The following is a 17,912-nucleotide window of genomic DNA, read 5'->3' on the forward strand; positions in this document are numbered from 1 at the left end:
ATCTTATGTTCATACAAATATTTACACATGTTAAGTTTGCTGGAAATAAACGCAGTTGACAGTGAGGACGTTTCTTTTTTTGCTGAGTTTACATCGAGGCACAACATTGGCTCACAGTGGTAAAAGGAGACTTTGCAAACCCACACTATTACTGTTGGATAGGGGGCAGTAGTGAATGGGTTTTACCATAGGTTTGATACTCAAACCACTTCAACCACCACTCCTGTCAAAAAGGATTTGCATTTGGCTCATATGATCAGTGTAAAAGCAATATGGTTGAAATAAAGCATAACGGTAATTAGAGGTACTTCTAAATCTGTCAATAAGGGGGTTAAACTCTATGTTAACACAACTTCAGAACAGCACTACTTAATTTTAGGATGGATGTTACCACCAATCTATGATGTAACAGTTGCATACAGCTTTCTATATCCAAATTGCAATGCTTACATGGCCTCTTTCAGTCCACACTGGAAAGAAGGGCTGATTTCCATAACCTTTGTCATTATGAAAGTTGAACGATATTATCTCAAGCACTAACTTCCTGTTGCTGCCACAAAATGTCAAACTTACAGTAGTCGTCAGACACCAATATCAAACATTGTCACCAAAGCAAAATATGACCATTTAAAAACCGATAAAAAGCCCCAAAAAATTAGTTAAAAAAAAATGTATTTTCACTACAATAGTATGATGCAAATGTACTAAATAAAAAAATGTATTTGGCAACTCCCAGACAGTCACACGAGACATGCACAAGAACACTTTGCATAGCAAATGGACTACATTTTTCAGAACCTGTTGCTTTTCAAATCATGCAACCGGTTTCAGGGTGTTGCGGAACCAAAAGGCTTCTCTTCTTAAATATACTCTCAATTATTTATCCATTTATATACAAAGACAGACCACCTTTAATTAAAAAATAAAACTTCATAGTAATAACTACTTTGTTACATAAAAATATGTTACTATAATCTGGCTATGGCCCTTGCTGTGGCAAGACAGGTGCTACAGGTGGGAGGGGTTAGGTGTCAATCACAGTGGCTAGGATTACCTGACTAAAACAGACACTAAAGCTCCAAGGCATTGGGATAGTAGTAGCAGTTAAAATATATACTATGGCAAAAATGTTGCTATGCATTAGTCTACTTGGTTTTGGCCTTGCCGTTTCCCAATTACTCAATGATAAAACATACAACTCCAATTCATGTAATTGAAATGTATTGAGGGCTTTTCCTCTGCCTTTTTCATATCAACAATGCCAATTCTCTTGATGGAAGGCAGACACTTTGTCAATAGCACACATTTAAAAACAAACAGTCCCTAGTTGCTTTAAAGGAAATGTGCAGAAGAGGGTAGGTCTAAGATCTGAGGGGAAGATAGCAGGCACACAGGGGTGGTACATAGCAAAAGGTTAAACTTACTGAGAAGCTCAATGGTATAGAAGCAGGCTGGCAGAATGGCAACAGCTGTCATGTTGGGACATATAAAAATGTTTAAAAAAAGAATACAAAAATATTTTGTCACACACCAGACAGGTGCAATGAAATGTGTTATTTTCTGTGTTGTTTTTATAGACAGGAGAGTTGGATAATGGATTCTGTGGACTACTTGGTTCAATATGAGGACAATATCCTTAGACGATTGATTTAGTCATTTTTTTTCAATTCGGAACCATCAAGACGATTCAAGTTAACAGACGTTAAATGAGAAAGGTCAATTTAGCTGGGTCTTGAACACAGACACAGTGATAATCTTACAGACGAATATGCCATCCAGACACTAAAATGGCCCCGTAAGTGCCAACTTGTCCAACTTGGACTGAGAAAGTCACCTCTCAAAAAAACACTTTCTTCTCTTGTCCGTTGAAAGACTGAACTATATCCGAATTATAGCTTGAAAAGCCCGCCATTGAATTACCTTCACCAAACTTAAATAAAATGGAAACACTTAATGACATGTCAATTGGCAACTATTGGTTGAACAGTCTCTGGTTGGGTTGATGTAATCCAGAAAATACCCCAGATCTACTGTATGTTCTTGCAGTAGAAAGATGGCGAACATGGCCGATATTCCAGCCTCCCCATACTGGCGTTGGAATGATGGAACACCGACAGACAAAGCCGAAAGACCAGTCGGGAAAGTCCTGTCTCATAGAATGCATATGGTATGGTTTTTAAGACGGCATTTTCAAGTGTAACTGACCTCATGCGTGATCCCTGCGTTTATGCATTATCCGAAGTGCATTTGTTTACATGCAGATAAGACTCGTACAAGCTAATGCCTATATTTTCTTTTTTTCTCTTAAGCATCACAAGTGCATTTTCGATAACTGCCTGGATGTAGCGGAAAGAACCGTAAACGAACTTGCTCCACCACTGACATGTCTGTCCTGTCCTCCAACCTTCCCCACCACCACATCACCTCACAAAAAGCATGTGGAGAGGTCCCCACTAGACCAGGTGCCTCCAACTCTGGTCCTGGAGAGCATGTAGAATTCTATTCAAGCCCAGCACTAACACACCCGATTCAAATAATCAAGATCCAGATTTAAGACAGTGATTAGCTGATTATTTGACAGGTGTGTTAGTGCTCTGGTAGAACAACAGCCTGCTTCCCAGTTTCTCTCCGGGACCAGTCAGAGATCCCTGCACTAGACTGTCAAAAACCTCCCACCTGACCTTTTATTCGCAGATGCTGTGGTTGGGTCAATCGCCAAGGAGGGGGAAACAAAGCAGGGATCAACCCCACCTGTTCCACTTCAGTCTGGGGTCGTTCCAACCCCCTTCCCTCCTCACTCCTCCGTATCCACTCCTGGGGGGGGTCACTTGAGGCGGTCGGAGCGGAAGGAGTCTTCCACGGCGGGGTCGGTCAGCATGAAGTCTCCGTCCAGCATGCCCAGCCCCTCAAGGGCCAGGGGGTCCATCCTGAGGGGGTCGTCCAGAGCAAAGGAGTCCATCTCAAACCCTGGCACGTGGGACAGGGCGCTGGCGATCTCCTTGGAAAGGCCCAACGAACTGTCTCCTGGTGAAGAAAGAAAAGAGGGCTAATAATACATAATAATAAATGTGCCATTTAGCAGACGCTTTTATCCAAAGGGACTTTCAGTCATGTGTGCATACGTTTTCGAATGGGTGGCCCCAGCGGGAACCAAATCCACAACCCTTTACATTGTAAGTGCCATATTCTACCAACTGAGCCACTCAGGGTTAGTGTTAGTTGTAGTTATAATTATGTACTTGGAAAGCATTTCTCTCCTACAGGGGAGTAATAGCTGAAGTAGTAGCCCAGATCTCACCTGTGAGGATGATGTTAGGGACGTTGTGGCATCCCTCTCCCCCAAAGTTCTGGTTGTTAAGGTGCTGCCTATCCCCTGAGTCGTGGAGCTCCAGGAAGCCATGGTTGGGGTGGTAGGATTCCTCCTGGCCTTTTCTACCACTCCCACAGCCCAAGCCACCGTGGTTGAACGACAGGCTGTCTCCCGGAGTCTCCATGTTGAACTGTGACAAAACACCAAACGTGAACTCAGGCAGACAAATACAGTACAACAGAACTCAGCAATGAAAGCAGAGGTGCAGTAGTCAATACAAATAAGAACCTGAGAGAAATAGTATCTGCAGAAATGGTATACCTGTTGGTTCTGTCTGGAGGCGATCTGCAGGCCCAGGTAGGGATCATCCAACAGAGAGTTTAACAGTAATGTGTCCTACAACACAAAACACAGGTACTTTAGTGTAAAGACAGAACAACACGTCATACCAAGTTATGTTGAGTGACATCACCTACAACATGACTGTAGCAGTGAAGTGGGGCTTCATTGATGCTACAGGCCAATTTCACTGTGGTCCCAATGTCACAGCCCTTCAGCACACTAAGACAGTCAGCTCTCTGGACTGCTATTAATAGAGACATTCAACAACAGAGCCCAGGATCCATTTCACCTCACTTGGGCATGACATCAGCGTTCCCTCAAGTTTCACACACCGCATTCTGCAGCTAAAAAAATTGTGAGCATGTTCAAAGTCAGAAGGATGTTGTGAAACAATCTCCAGTGGCAAGTTATGGAACCAAGTTGAGACTTGAGTGAGCATTGGAAATGTATTGAGAAGCTATACAGGTCCAGGAAATGTGAAGCATCAAGTAGGAAATTATTGAGCCACAGTTATAACAAGATGGCCTCTTGAATAGCCTAAGTTCTGTTTTAAATACAGTACCAGTCAAAAGTTGACGCACCTACTCATTCAAGGGTTTTTCTATATTTTTTACTATTTTCTGCATTGTAGATAATAGTGAAGACATCAAAACTATGAAATAACACATATGGAATCATGTAGTAACTAAAAAAAGTGTTAAACAAATCAAAATATATTTGAGATTCTTTAAAGGCACTCTTTGCCTTGATGACAGCTTTGTATTCTTTCAACCAGCTTCATGAGGTAGTTACCTGGAATGCTTTTCCAACAGTCTGGAAGGAGTTCCCACATATGCTGAGAACTTGTTGGCTGCTTTTCCTTTACTCTATAGTCCAACTCATTCCAAACCATCTCAATTGGGTTGAGGTTGGGTGATTGTGGAGGCCAGGTCATCTGAAGTAGCACTCCATCACTGTCCTTCTTGGTCAAATAGCCCTTACACAGCCTGGAGGTGTGTTGGGTCAGTGTCCTGTTGAAAAACAAATGATTGTCCCACTAAGCCCGAGCTGACAAGGTAAAAATCTGTCGTTCTGCCCGAGCAAGGCAGTTAACCCACTGTTCCCCGGGCACCGAAGAAGTAGATGTCGATTATGGCAGCCTCCCACACCTCTCAGATTCAGAGGGGTTGGGTTAAATGCGTTAGACACATTTCAGTTGAATGCATTCAGTTGTACAACTGACTAGGTATCCCCCTTTCCCTAAGTGCAAACCAGATGGGATGGCATATTGCTGCAGAATGCTATGGTAGCTATGCTGGTTAAGTGTGCCTTGAAGCACCCCCACACCTCCATACTTCACGGTGGGAACCACACATGCAGAGATCATCCGTTCACCTACTCTGCGTCTCACAAAGACACGGCAGTTGGAACCAAAATTCTCAAATTTGGACTCATCAGACCAAAGGACAGATTTCTACCGATCTAATGTCCATTGCTCATGTTTCTTGGCCCAAGCAAGTCTCTTCTTCTTATTGGTGTCCTTTGGTAGTTGTTTATTTGCAGAAATTCGACCATGATGGCCTGATTCACACAGTCTCCTCTTTACAGTTGATGTTGAGATGTGTCTGTTACTTGAACTCTTTGAGGTGCAATCTGAGGTGCAGTTAATTGCCGATTTCTGAGGTGCAGTTAACTCTAATGAACTTATCCTCTGCAGCAGCGGTAACTCTGGGTCGTCCTTTCCTGTGGCGGTCCTCATGAGAGCCAGTGTCATCATAGCGCTTGATGGTTTTTGCTACTGCACTTCAAGAAACTTTCAAAGTTCTTGAAATGTTCTGGATTGACTGACCTTCATGTCTTAAAGTAATGATGGACTGTCATTTCTCTTTGCTTATTTGAGCTGGACTTGGTCTTTTACCAAATAGGGCTATCTTCTGTACACCACCCCTACCTTGTCAACACAACTGATTGCCTCAAACGCATTAAGGAAAGAAATTCCACAAATGAACTTTTAACAAATTGAAATTCATTCCAGGTGACTACCTCATGAAGCTAGTTGAGAGAATGCCGAGAGTGTGAAAAGCTGTAATCAAGACAAAGAGTGACTACTTTGAAGAATCTCAAATATAAAATATATTTTGATTTGTTTAACACTTTTTTGGTTACTACATGATTCCATGTGTGTTATTTCATGGTTTTGATGTATTCACTATTATTCTACAATGTAGAAAATAGTAAAAATAAAGAAAAACCCTGTAATGAGTAGGTGTCCAAACTTTTGACTGGTACTATATAGCTCATGACAGCAGAGTAATGTGTCAAGTGTAAAGAGATGATATTATACTATTTGATACTTGAGGATGTCACACACTAAGAGGCTGAACAATGATCAATTTGCATGGCCAAAAGTATAAATAAATTAACTGATTACACAAATATGCAATATAAAATAGTGAGCTAATTCTAGCTAGATGACAGAGTAAACTCTTTAAAAAAATATGTCCTGGTGTGACCAGAAGCCATCAGGCTGTCACTAGTTATTGTCTTGATAATAGCTGTACAGATGATTACATCATCCGGATCATTCCAGTTGACCTCAGTTTCTATCATAACCAACGTTTACAACATTGCGCTTGCTTTAAACACCATGTGTTTACAAAAACATCAAGCCATGGTGGCCGTCATGCCCCTCTGCCCCAGAGAGGCGAGGTAGGTTAACCGTGACTGACCGATAGTAGGAGGACAGAGGAAATTGTGGCTTTATTGGGCCAATTGGTGGTAGTGTGTTGTGTGTATGGGCTAGCTCTGACTCCACTCACGTTGTAGAGGCCCAGGTCTGTGGCCAGGGACTGGCTGATGTGCTGCAGCTGGGGAAGACATCCCTGCTGCCTTTGCTGCTCCATCTGCTGCAGTTGGTCTTGCTGGTCCTGTTGTTGCTGCTGATGCTGCTGTTGTTGTTGCTGCTGCTGGGTTGACTGCGGGTCTTGCGTCTGCAGGCACTGAGAGTTCTGGCCCTGCTCACCCTGCTTCTCAATTTTGACCGACACCCTATGGTGCTGCTGCAGGTGCTGCATCTGCTGGTTCTGGGCATTGCGCAGGTTCTGCAGGTGCAGCTGCTGGAGGGCCTGCTGAGACTGGGCACATTGCTGCTGGTGCAGCTGGTGTTGCAAATGCAGCTGATGGTGTTGGTGTTGATGCTGTTGTTGATTTTGTTGTTGCAGTACCACGGGCGGCTGGGAGAGCTGTTGTCCTACCTGAGAGGCCTGCTGGGGCTGATGGGATGCTGGAGGACCTGGCTGATGAAGCTGCTGCTGGGGTTGGCTGAAGGGGTAGGGAGGGAGCCTCTGGTCCATGGGGAGTTTGCTGGTGTCCAGAGGGACACCCTGGGAGGAGATAAACACATTGATTGGAAATGGAATACGAACTCAATTGGCATGCAGGTCGGCCAATGTTATGGTGCCGTATAGGCTTGGGCGGTTTACAGTATAAACTATATATACACCAGGGTATTTTGAAATACTCATGGTATGATTTTCAATACCGTCAAAACAATTGGGAAATTTTTTTTCAGCAATTTGAATATATATATTTTTTAATACCTACAGTCAATAAATATAGCAGCATCAACTACCCTTGCATGCTGACAAAAAGGGCAGTTTAGTTAAAAACTAGCAGTATTTCAATCTACTCGATTCATCATAATTAGGAGTACAGCGCCATCTCCCATTCCTGGATAGATGTACGTTTTCCAAGCCATATCTTGCGCCGGCTCCGTAGCGTCCACATTCTGGCATAGCACAGTTCCAACCAGAGAGAGAAGTAATTAACGTCTAGTCAGGTTCTTTAGGCTAACTAAGTGGCTAGCTTGCAAGATCAATCTTCTTGGTTACAGCAGAGACAAATCCCCTCCTGGATCAAGAGTGAGCATCCCTGACGTCTACTATTTGTGTTGTGTGTGCAGCACAGGAACGGCATGAAGGTATGAACATCTGGATACCGCCCAACCCCAGGGCAGTGCTTATTCTGGCCTGTGATTAAATCATGGTAAAAGGAGAACGTAGGTAGACATTACCTGTGTTATGGAGGACAAGTTAGGAGAGATGGTGGGGGAGAACTGTTTGGAGTGGTGTCGGCGAGACTCCCCTCCCATGGGTAGGATCAGAGGGGAGAGCTGAGCTCGTCTCCGTGGCAACGTGCTGAGAGGCGACTGCCCCTGGCTAGTTAGCAGTGGCGAATAAGAGGAGCACGAGCCGGACCCTCCCACCCCGCTATTGTAACTAGGGTTACTGGATGCGGTGTGGAGGGACTGGCCACTCAGGGAGGAGTTGCTGAGGGAGGAGTGCAGGGATTGGTTGCTCAGGGAAGACTGGAGGGAGGGGGAGGAGCTAAGGGAGGACTGCAGGGAAGGGTTGCTAAGCGACGAGTGCAAGGAGGTGGAGCTGAGGGAGTTGGGGAAGGAGTGGCTGCTGAGAGATGATTGGATGTTGGGGTTGCTTAACGAGGACTGCAGGGAGGGGTTACTGAGAGTCCCCTGAAGAGATGCCAGGAGACCTGTTCAAATAAACAAGACCGATAAACAGATTTGAATATAGAGCTACATAAAATAATACACACATGTTCAGTCCTGGTGTGAAAAGTTGTGGTAATGAGTACATAATAGACTGAACAAAAATATAAACGCAACATGTAAAGTGTTGGTCCCATGTTTCATGAGCTGAAATAAAAAATCCTAGAAATGTTCCATATGCACAAAAAGATTATTTCTCTCAAATTTGCGCACAAATTTGTATGCCATTGAAAAGGAGTGGGACAAAAATAGTACAGGCCACAATCAACAGCCTGATCAACTCTATGCAAAGGAGATGTGGGAAATGGTGGTCACACCGGATACTGACTGGGTTCTGTTCCACGCCCCTACCTTTTTTTAAGGTACTTTATCTGTGAGGCATATCTGGATTTCCAGTCATGTGAAATCCATTGATTAGGAATTTATTTCAATTGACTGGTTTCCTTACATTTCAAATAACTAAAATCTTTGAAATTGTTGCATGTTGCGTTTATATTTTTGTTCAGTGTAGAAGACTACAAACATCTAAAATTCAATGAAAATGTATTGCAACATTTAATTGTTTTAACATTTAATATGACAAACTGCAAACACAGTTTGTCTCCTGGCGATCATATCAGGAGGTACAACGCTAGCTCAGTCCCCTGAAGAGGCCCTGATCTGCAGGGTGCATCTCAAGAGTCAAACTAGGTTTCCTTTCATCATCTCCTATCCTTAATTTGCACTGATGTGAAAGAACTAGAATAATACCAGCAAATATCTGGTAAGCATTCACCATACTGTTTTCTCAAGAGACGAGAAGAGCAAGCCACCTCAGACTATTGACATGCACCCTAGGCCTTGCCTCTAGACTGAAGTTAACATTACCTGTGTGTGGTCAGCCAAATCACCTCAACACAGATAAGGTCAGTAGGGCCATATAAAATCTGTTTAATTTCTTTCCTGATTGCGGTTAGTTAATTTTACACATTCCGTTGAGTTTTACAGGTCTCTGTTTCTGCCGGTTTCTTTCAGGCTTTCACTCTCCAAACGACACTTGAATTGAAAAACAACTAAATAGGATTTTAAGTCCACAACAATGCTTAAACCACATTAGGAGACCACTTTTGAGGTCTGGGAATTGTTTTTGAAATTTAGATTTTTGGGTGTAGTTACCCTTTAATTCCATTGCACAGCTAGCAAGAAGCGGTTCAGCTGTGTTTTTGTTATGATAGTTTGCAAAACAAACACCCACTGGACTGATGCAAATAATCATGATATTCTGCCAGGTAGGCATAGGCTTTGTTGTTAACATTTAATGTAGGTTTTTGGGAAAGGTTTTCCATCTACAAGAAGACTGTTTCATTAGCATCAACGGTAATAGCTACACAAAGTGGTAACTGCGCGCACCGCACATACACAGATGGGGGAATTCTCATTGCCTCTTCAGAAATTTGCATGAAATACGAATCACTGATGCATTCTGTTCATGTCTTATGATAAACCTGGGCTAATTAATAAATGTTCAATACAGTTAGTTGACTCCCTACTAAGTTCAATAAAAAAAAATGATATTGTTGAATTCCGTTTTGTCTGGATTCTCTGATTCTGTCCGCATCAGGGATTTTATAGGGCCCGAGGACAGCTACTTTTTCAGAATGCACAGCCCTGCACTTTACCTCCATTTTCTAAATACATCTTACATGCACGCGCCCACCTAAATGAATATTGGCCTGTCTCCCTCTTGCACCAACACCCATTAGCTTCCTCCGTTTGAGTCACAACTTAGACATTTTAACTAGTGCGACGGAAAGGGTTGTAATTGTTCCTAGCATGCCTGCATGAGCGCACACACTAACATACACGCAAGAGAGAAGTGCTGAAGATCAACATGGCACACACACACACACAAGCTTCAGCCTCTGTCCCACAGTACCTCCCTGTACCTGGCGTCCCTGTACCTGGCGAGTGGCAGAAGGCGTTGCTGGCATTGATGCCCAGCTGGGTCAGGGTGGAGGCCAGGTTGCCCGTGCTGCTGCCCCCACTCAGGGATGAGGGGTACCCCGGCTCGTCTGGGTCCAGTGGGGTGGGCAGCGGTGACGGGAAGTGCAGGCTGGAGAGGTCGGGCAGGGAGCCCCCCGTGTTCAGGGCTGAGGGAGCATGGGGGGTGCTGGACTGCTGGTCAGGGGAGGGGAAGATACTGGAGGAGGAGATGGAGAAACTATTTAGATAGACAAGAGAAACCACAGTGGTGTCTCACATTCGTCAAGAATTAGACACTGGGGCGTGTGATTTACAGACAGGATGACCTCAGCGTCCCAGAGCTAAACTGACCCACACTCAACAGCAGCCTCCAGACACACGCACACACACACACACAGACAGAGAGAGAGAGAGAGAGAGAGAGAGAGAACACAGAGAAAAATAACAGAATAGACCAAGAGGGGAGAAAGCGAGCGAGAGGATAAATTACAGAGAGAGAACAAGAAAATAAAAAAAAGAAATGGAGAGATAGAGAGCAAGTGAATGAGGAAAAAATAAAGAATGTCCACTACACACACGTTCCAATCTAAACCCCAGCTATGAGAGAAAGATAAAAGAATGCGCAACGAAAGTCATGCTAGTCATGACGAAGAAGAGGAGGATAGACAAACAGAGGCTGAAAACGGAGGAAGATATTTCAAATGGATGTTTCAATGGAAAACAAATGGAGCTTGAGCTTGAGGCTTTTACATCAGCAGAAAGTGTTCAACAGAAAATCAGCCATGCATTCATATGTCATACCTGAGGGCACACGCTAGCCATAGTACAATACTATGTCTCCTATCAGACTCCCCTCCATATATTGCTGCTTCACATTAAACAAATTACATTAATGTAAGCAGCAACAACAAATTACATTAGGTCTAAATGAACGCACAACATCGCAGGTTTTTAATAACTGTTTGTCTGCACTGAAACAGAATTCTGTAGATAATTGTGTGCAAACTTCTAGAGCCACAGACATTTTCACATAAGTTATTCTCTCCTGTGGGAAAAGCTGTAGAAATGACTTGGATGTGTTTCAGAAGGATTTACTTACTTGATACCGGGAACTTCACAGGACTTGGGTCGAGAAGACAGCAGGGGCAACTTCTTGGTGTCCCAGGGTTTGAGCAGTTTGCCCTGATCCAGAATGTTCTCCTCAATGGGGGGAACTGGGTACGGAAACACTGTGGATGACAAACAACATGATCACAAATCAATGTCTCCAAGTCATAAGGATTTTTTTCCATTGTCAAGATTATTTGTGGTGTGTTTAAAGTAGGACAGAATTGTTAGTGTACAGTGAGTGTGACTGTTAGACTCACTTCTTCTCCCCTCTCCTTCACTCTGACCTAGAGGAGCACAGAGAGATACAAGTCAGAGTACCGAGGCAAACTGGGAATGGGCTTAAGGCACAATCACACTTAAACAATTATGACAATATGGTAATTTAGCAGACACTTCTCAGTGGCAAACCCCCAACTCCCACTCCGATGTGTTAACTAAACACGTATGCTGTTGGTTTAGTCTTTAGTGAGTCCTCACCAGTGAGTCTGCCCTGAAGGGTGAGTGTGTGTCCAGCGTTGAAGGGGTCTCCTGCAGGGGGGTTCATCACACTGGTGTGGAGGGCAGAGTCTGAGTTGGTCCTGCATAGAGAAAAAGCATTAGGAGAGGAGAAATATGTATCCAGGGGGTCTCTTTCCATTGCCACATCAACCCACATACACATTCACCAAACAGGAACCAACTACTCAAGTCAATCCATGACTCATTAGAAAAGTCCTCCGGTAACCACATCATGACATCACTACCTTACTTTTGTTTCTGCTCAGCCACAAACTAACTCCATCCATGATATATTGGAACTCCGTCTTAAATATAAATTCATTCAATATAAAAAAGGAAAAACTCATTCAATATACAAGCTCTTGGAAGATCTTTGAATGGTCATATCTTGCACTGGCACAATCGTCTATTAATGTCTGCCCCAGGACAGTGAGTTGATGCCCTATGTTGAGGGGGAGAAGAGAAGAAAGATGGAGAGGGTGGGATTCACCTGTTGAGTGCCATGGTGGGGAGGCGAAACAACGGGCTTTTGTCTCCTGGGAAGTTGCCCGAACAGTTCCTTTTGTGATCAACAACAAAAATGGCCGTTATTCTCCAGAGAAGGATTATAAGAGAGAAATAAAAGAGAGTGAAGGCTTGGGACGAACGGCGAGCATAGGAGACGCAGAGATAGAGGGAGGAAGAGAGAGATACTGACATTCTACAGAACACATGGCCCATCCATAGATGCTGTTTTTTGGATGCAGAGAATATTGAGTGCATTTGTGGGTGTGTGTTACTGCATGCTCATCTGCACAAATGTATGCATTCACAAGAGTGAGCTTGCGCTCATGCGTGTGTGCTCATGTAAGACTGGCTATTATGAAAGAGGCTGTTAAATTCTCTGCTAAACTGGGGTCTCGCAGCGATTGGTTCACGTCAGTTGAATTTACAAAGATGTTTATCAGTGTTTCCAGCCCCAGTGCTGATCTGGAAAGAATCGGACAGACTTGTGCCAAATCCACCACAAACAAACTTCAGGAGCAGCTCCCTCCATTCACCTGATTGATGGAGGCTATTTCCCAAAGCGCAGCATCCAAGCAAGCAGGGATGAGAAACGCTGGTTTAGAGCGGCCTTCATTTCATTCATGCATCAACGCTGCTTTATAAGTCATCTCGACATGCCTTTATTTTTTCAGAGAATAAGATAAAACGGAACTGTTGCGAGGTGTGTAAGAGTCGTATAATTTCATGTCAAAGCCAGTTTCCCTTTCTCAAAGAGTTTGTCCTTTTCCATTTAGCAGAGAAAGAAAGAAAAGAAAAAAGAAAGAAAAAAGAGGATTGGCAAGAAGGGAAAAGAGGTGCGAGTTTCTTTCCAAAACTTGAAGAAAAAAAAGAGTGTAAGTGTATTCAGATGCCAGAAAAAAGGGAGGAAAGTGGAGAAAATAAAACAACAAAGTTCTGAAAAGCAACTAAATTCAAGGCTATGAAGGAAAGCTAAAATCAGGTGTCTTGTTAGTCAGTCCCAATCACGTTAGCATGCATTGTTACCGTGAGACCAAGCTATAATGCTGCAGAGGAAAAAAACTAAGCACAATACATAAAAAATAAAACAGGCTCCCTGAGGACACCCATGTCTCTGCAGATTGGGGTCCACTCCAGATCATTACCTTCTCCAACTGGTGTCCGGAGGCGGGGACAGATAGGCTGAGTTGTACGGAGAGCTGTCCACCTGAGGAGCACACAAGTTAAGGCAACAACTAAATTGTTACACTTTTTACTCTTCTCATCCACAATCAGAGATTAACAACAAGGGATTTGGTCAGCACAACACAGAAAATGACAAAATAATATATCATCAAAGCAGTCCTTTGCCTAAGTAGAGCAAAACTCTGGATTAGCTCCTAGATTGTGCAACAAGGTCTGAAGATGTTCTGGTCTCAGAGGTATTGTGAAGGATACTTGTTTCCTGTAGGGACGCCCTGGGGAGATGAAGCGTCTGTCCCTCTGGACCCGCTCTACCAGGCCGTGGTGCCGTGTGGAACGACTGGAGTCCAGGTTAGAGTGGAATAAACCCTAAGAGAGGGGGACCGATGATGGAAACAAGTAGGAGAACAGAGAAACAAAGGGAGAGAGGATAAAGAGGGGTGCAAGAGAAGAGGGAGAGACGCCATGGTGTTTAAATTGGCGTCAAGTGATTGTATGGATAGATTTTTAGGCTATATATTAATGTGGACCCCCACACACACACACACACACACAGAGGATACAAAAAGGTGAACCTCTCTCACCTGAAAGTCGCCCGGGTTCCTGCCGATCTGATTAACGTTGGGTAGAGAGCCCCCATAGTATGGGCCCTGGGTTCTAGCCAGACGCACTTTCTGAGCCTGGATCTGGAGAACAAAGAGGAGATGAAGACTTTGAATACCTAATGTCTTTTGTAAGACAAACTGTAATACTTGTGCCCTTGACATACTTCACTGCTGGATTGCTGCATAGCCTACACAGAGACAGAAGCCACATCAGTGGGTTGAGATAAGTGGGTAACAAGATCCTCAAGAGTTTCTTGTAGTGTGCTTTATCAGCTGCAAAGCTGTGGTTGTCCTAGAATGTTAGAATGTAGAATGTTTGAAATGAGCTGGCCGGTTCTTTTAGTAAGACACTATCTGGCCATTTTCATTAATGACAGCCAAACATCTTGGTGTCTTTTCAGACCTTGTTCTTTTGAGTAAAAGCTTGGCATTTTATAAAATGTGCTGTCCTGCCTCTGACATCTTTCATGCAGTCTCTCAACCTTTAAAACAGATGGCAGTGAGTTCATTACTGTAAAAAAAAATATTAAAAAAAAAGACAATCATTCACAGGGAAAACCACAAGTATTGAGGAAAAGCTGTTAAATTATTATTTCTAAGAAAAATAAGAACTTTGAAAACAGTCACAAAGCAACAATATCCCCACCAGGATATTGGATATTGCTAATAACACCCAGGAGTTGCCTAATACATTCCAAGTAGGACAAAACATTTCCAGTGAGGTGACAGTGAGAAAATACTGCTTTGTGTACCTCCCAAATGTGACATTGGCAGTGTAAAATATTATGACAGCAGAAGAATGAGACAAGGTCTTCATAGGACTTAAGATTAAATCTGCCCTTACAAAGTTCCCTTCTGAAATGGATTCATATGAACCACTACTGTTCCAGCATACAAATAAGATAGGCCGACTGTGTCATATTTTACAAACCCATCTAAAAATGTCCAAAAGCCTTAAAGCTTGAATCCTTCATTGTGAAACTGTGATATTACAACCACAAAGAAGTTAACACAGTTTCTTTCCCCTCTGACATTGCACGAGCAATAGAACAGCAGAATATGTGATACAATTTTTTCTATGGGTGACGCTCCTCACCTTCGCTTCGTCAACAAAACAAAAGCAATAACAATGGCCATGGGGCGGAAGGTGGCGCTGTTTCCCCTACTGCGGATTCCATCTTTAAATCCCCTTTCTCTTTTGCAGGCGAAGACGATTTAAGTAGCTAGCGCTTTCAGTATTCCTTACACTGATGACAATATGAATTCTCCACACATATACAGGTTGTACAACCAAATTGATTAATAAATACAATGAATGAATGGAAGTGGGTAAATCCATGGTAACGGATTTACAGACTCTGATTATTCACTTTAAAATGTATACCAAAACAAACAAACATTGATTTCTAAGTTTGACAAACCATAGAACTCTATTCACATGTACTACTTTTAACAATTTCCACTGAACATTTTACAAAAGCACATTTACAGGATGGGGTTCCAAAGTCTGGAAACAAATAAAACTGAGTGAGAATTTTCCATAATTCTGTTACGAAACTTTTTTATTTTTATTTTACCTTTATTTAACCAGGCAAGTCAGTTAAGAACAAATTCTTATTTTCAATGACGGCCTGGGAACAGTGGGTTAACTGCCTGTTCAGGGGCAGAACGACAGATTTGTACCTTGTCAGCTCGGGGGTTTGAACTCGCAACCTTCCGGTTACTAGTCCAACGCTCTAACCACTAGGCTACCCTGCCGCCCCAAAAAAAACTTTGCGCCTGTACAGTTTTTAAAGTAAAATGTTTTTTTATTTACTGTGAAAATTGTTCAAAGTAGTCATCGTGCACAGAATTGAATAGTTTGTTAAACTTTTAAATCAATGGTTTTTGTTTGGAATACATTTTAAAGTGAAGTCTCAGCGTAATTCTGCATTACTCTACTCGCACACACATAGCACATTAGTTTCACAGCATGCTCCGTCTCCATTTACCGGTAACCGCATGCCTGCCTTGCTATTAGGCTGACCACCCTGACAAAAAGTATATTAGATGGGGAGGTTGTAAAGGACAGGACTCAAAGGAATTCCCAGAAACGACAGTGGTTGAGATGGCAAAGGGGAATGAAGAAAGTGGGGTGGTATGAGGGGTTTGGATGAGTCAGTGTAAGACTTGAGCCCTTGAATGTGCTGCCCAAAAATGCAATTTAGGAGGGTGAGTCGTCACTGAATTTGATTTGCCCACTCTTCTCCTTTCTATTCCTCCCACTCAGTCTGTATCACAGTCACCTCAAAATATATAGGATATTCATAGAGGGGGGAAATTCTGGCCATTATCATGCTTCTAAAAGATTGAATGTTCCAAAAAATATGTTGAATTCATTAATAACCAAATTATTAATTAGTATCTGTTTGAAAAGCAGTTCAAACTTTATTCACTTCAAATTGAAAGATCCTTAGAATGAACCCTGGGGTGTATTTATTATGTCTTGCAACGGAAACACGTTAAAGAATCAAACGTACACGAACAGCGCAAACGATGAAAAACGGGGAGGGACCTACCTGAATTTGTCCAATAGAAACTATTTTTCGTTGAACAAAAATGTATGTTTGGAGTAAACGGTTAACGTTGCTAAACATTTTGGAACAGAATCGGCGTACTTAATACAGCCGTGGAGTTCCTATAAACACACCATTTTGTGAATGTTAAACTCAGTTGAAAAATAATGGAGTGGGTTGCAGTTATGCCAAGAGTTTGCAATCTGTTCTGCTGTGGTGGTTGACAGCAACCACTATGTGCCACTTCACTTGATGCACCGTCTGTCTGACCAACTAGTTCGCTAAGCACTGAAAAACTAACGTTAAGCCAAAACATGGCTGGTAACTAACATTATCAACCACTCACACAGTTCAGCAGGTTTGAAGATGTATTAAAACAGTTAGTTATAACTAACGTTACAATGTCTCGTTAACATTAGCTTGCTAAGTAGTTAGCACGCTAACGTTAAGTAACGTAACGAACTAGTTAACATTAGCTACTGAATTTGAAATACTACTTAGCCACATATGGCTAACTTAGGGCTAGCTAACTAGTCAATTTACGCTAACTTTAGTTAACTAGCTAGCTGGTTCGCATTACACTTTTGACACGTTAGATAAGATAGCAATCAACATCGTAGTTAACGTTAGATAGGTGTAATAAATAGGAAGACATTCAAACTCCAACAGATAGAGGCAAATCGTGGATACCGTTCATTCTTGGCTAGGTTCGCTAAACTTCTATTGGTTTATCATTTTCGTATTTTTTGTTTACCCTCTTGACAAGCCCCGGGCCTGTACTTACTCCAGCTTTCCTCTCCTGCCTCCCCCTCCGACTTACCCTGGTAGAGGTGATGTCCATCATAACCTCATGAAAAGCAGCAGTCTCTTCAGCCTGACGTTGGGTATGTAGAGCTATTTTCTCGCTAAATTTTCGAGGGTTTGATGCCCCGGACCCAGCACCCGAACTGGGTCCTGCTCCGGGTCCACAACCGCCTACATCCGTAGCAGACATATTTGCCGAACGACTTCACGCAGTGGGATGATCTGACTTGTTTGTCACTAACGTTAGTTGCTATAGCCACAAAGTGATACGGGCCGCCTATTTCTACAATTTATCTTCTTAAAATGTGATTTTAAACCTAACAGTAACACAGTTAACCATAAGTGAAGACCAAAAAGTTATTTTTGTTTTCATGAATTTGTACGACAGACAATTTCGACTTTGTAGCTGTGGTAACTAGCTAGTCGAAACCATCTGACTTGGTGGGGGGGAGGAGAAAGTGAGCGCCCAAGCCAATCTGGGGCATGTAGTTTAT

General features: G+C 42.9%; 1 protein-coding gene across 6 annotated transcripts; it reads right to left on the reverse strand.

The window, feature by feature from the left end:
* Positions 1–70: 70 nt before the first annotated feature.
* Positions 71–17,853, reverse strand: LOC110486432 (CREB-regulated transcription coactivator 2). 6 transcript variants are annotated; one of them, XM_090195935.1, is made up of 14 exons: positions 17,435–17,853; positions 14,039–14,140; positions 13,710–13,823; positions 13,418–13,479; positions 12,259–12,327; positions 11,748–11,848; positions 11,528–11,554; positions 11,260–11,389; positions 10,114–10,377; positions 7,704–8,182; positions 6,451–7,014; positions 3,632–3,706; positions 3,299–3,500; positions 71–3,024 (listed from the first exon to the last, which is right to left on the reverse strand). In XM_090195935.1, exons 9-14 carry the CDS (start codon positions 10,166–10,168, stop codon positions 2,825–2,827), a joined length of 1,575 nt encoding a protein of 524 aa, XP_090052061.1. In that variant the 5' UTR covers positions 10,169–10,377; positions 11,260–11,389; positions 11,528–11,554; positions 11,748–11,848; positions 12,259–12,327; positions 13,418–13,479; positions 13,710–13,823; positions 14,039–14,140; positions 17,435–17,853; the 3' UTR covers positions 71–2,824. The 6 variants fall into 6 exon arrangements, with proteins under 6 accessions (XP_090052061.1, XP_021413712.3, XP_021413720.3 ...); XM_021558037.3 differs by having other exon boundaries at positions 10,124–10,377; positions 17,435–17,843; XM_021558045.3 differs by having other exon boundaries at positions 10,139–10,377; positions 17,435–17,828.
* Between the last annotated feature and the right edge of the window lie 59 nt (positions 17,854–17,912).

The sequence above is a fragment of the Oncorhynchus mykiss genome, chromosome 2 (assembly GCF_057628025.1).
Source record: "Oncorhynchus mykiss isolate SJ-2025 chromosome 2, ASM5762802v1, whole genome shotgun sequence".
Classification (NCBI taxonomy): domain Eukaryota; kingdom Metazoa; phylum Chordata; class Actinopteri; order Salmoniformes; family Salmonidae; genus Oncorhynchus; species Oncorhynchus mykiss.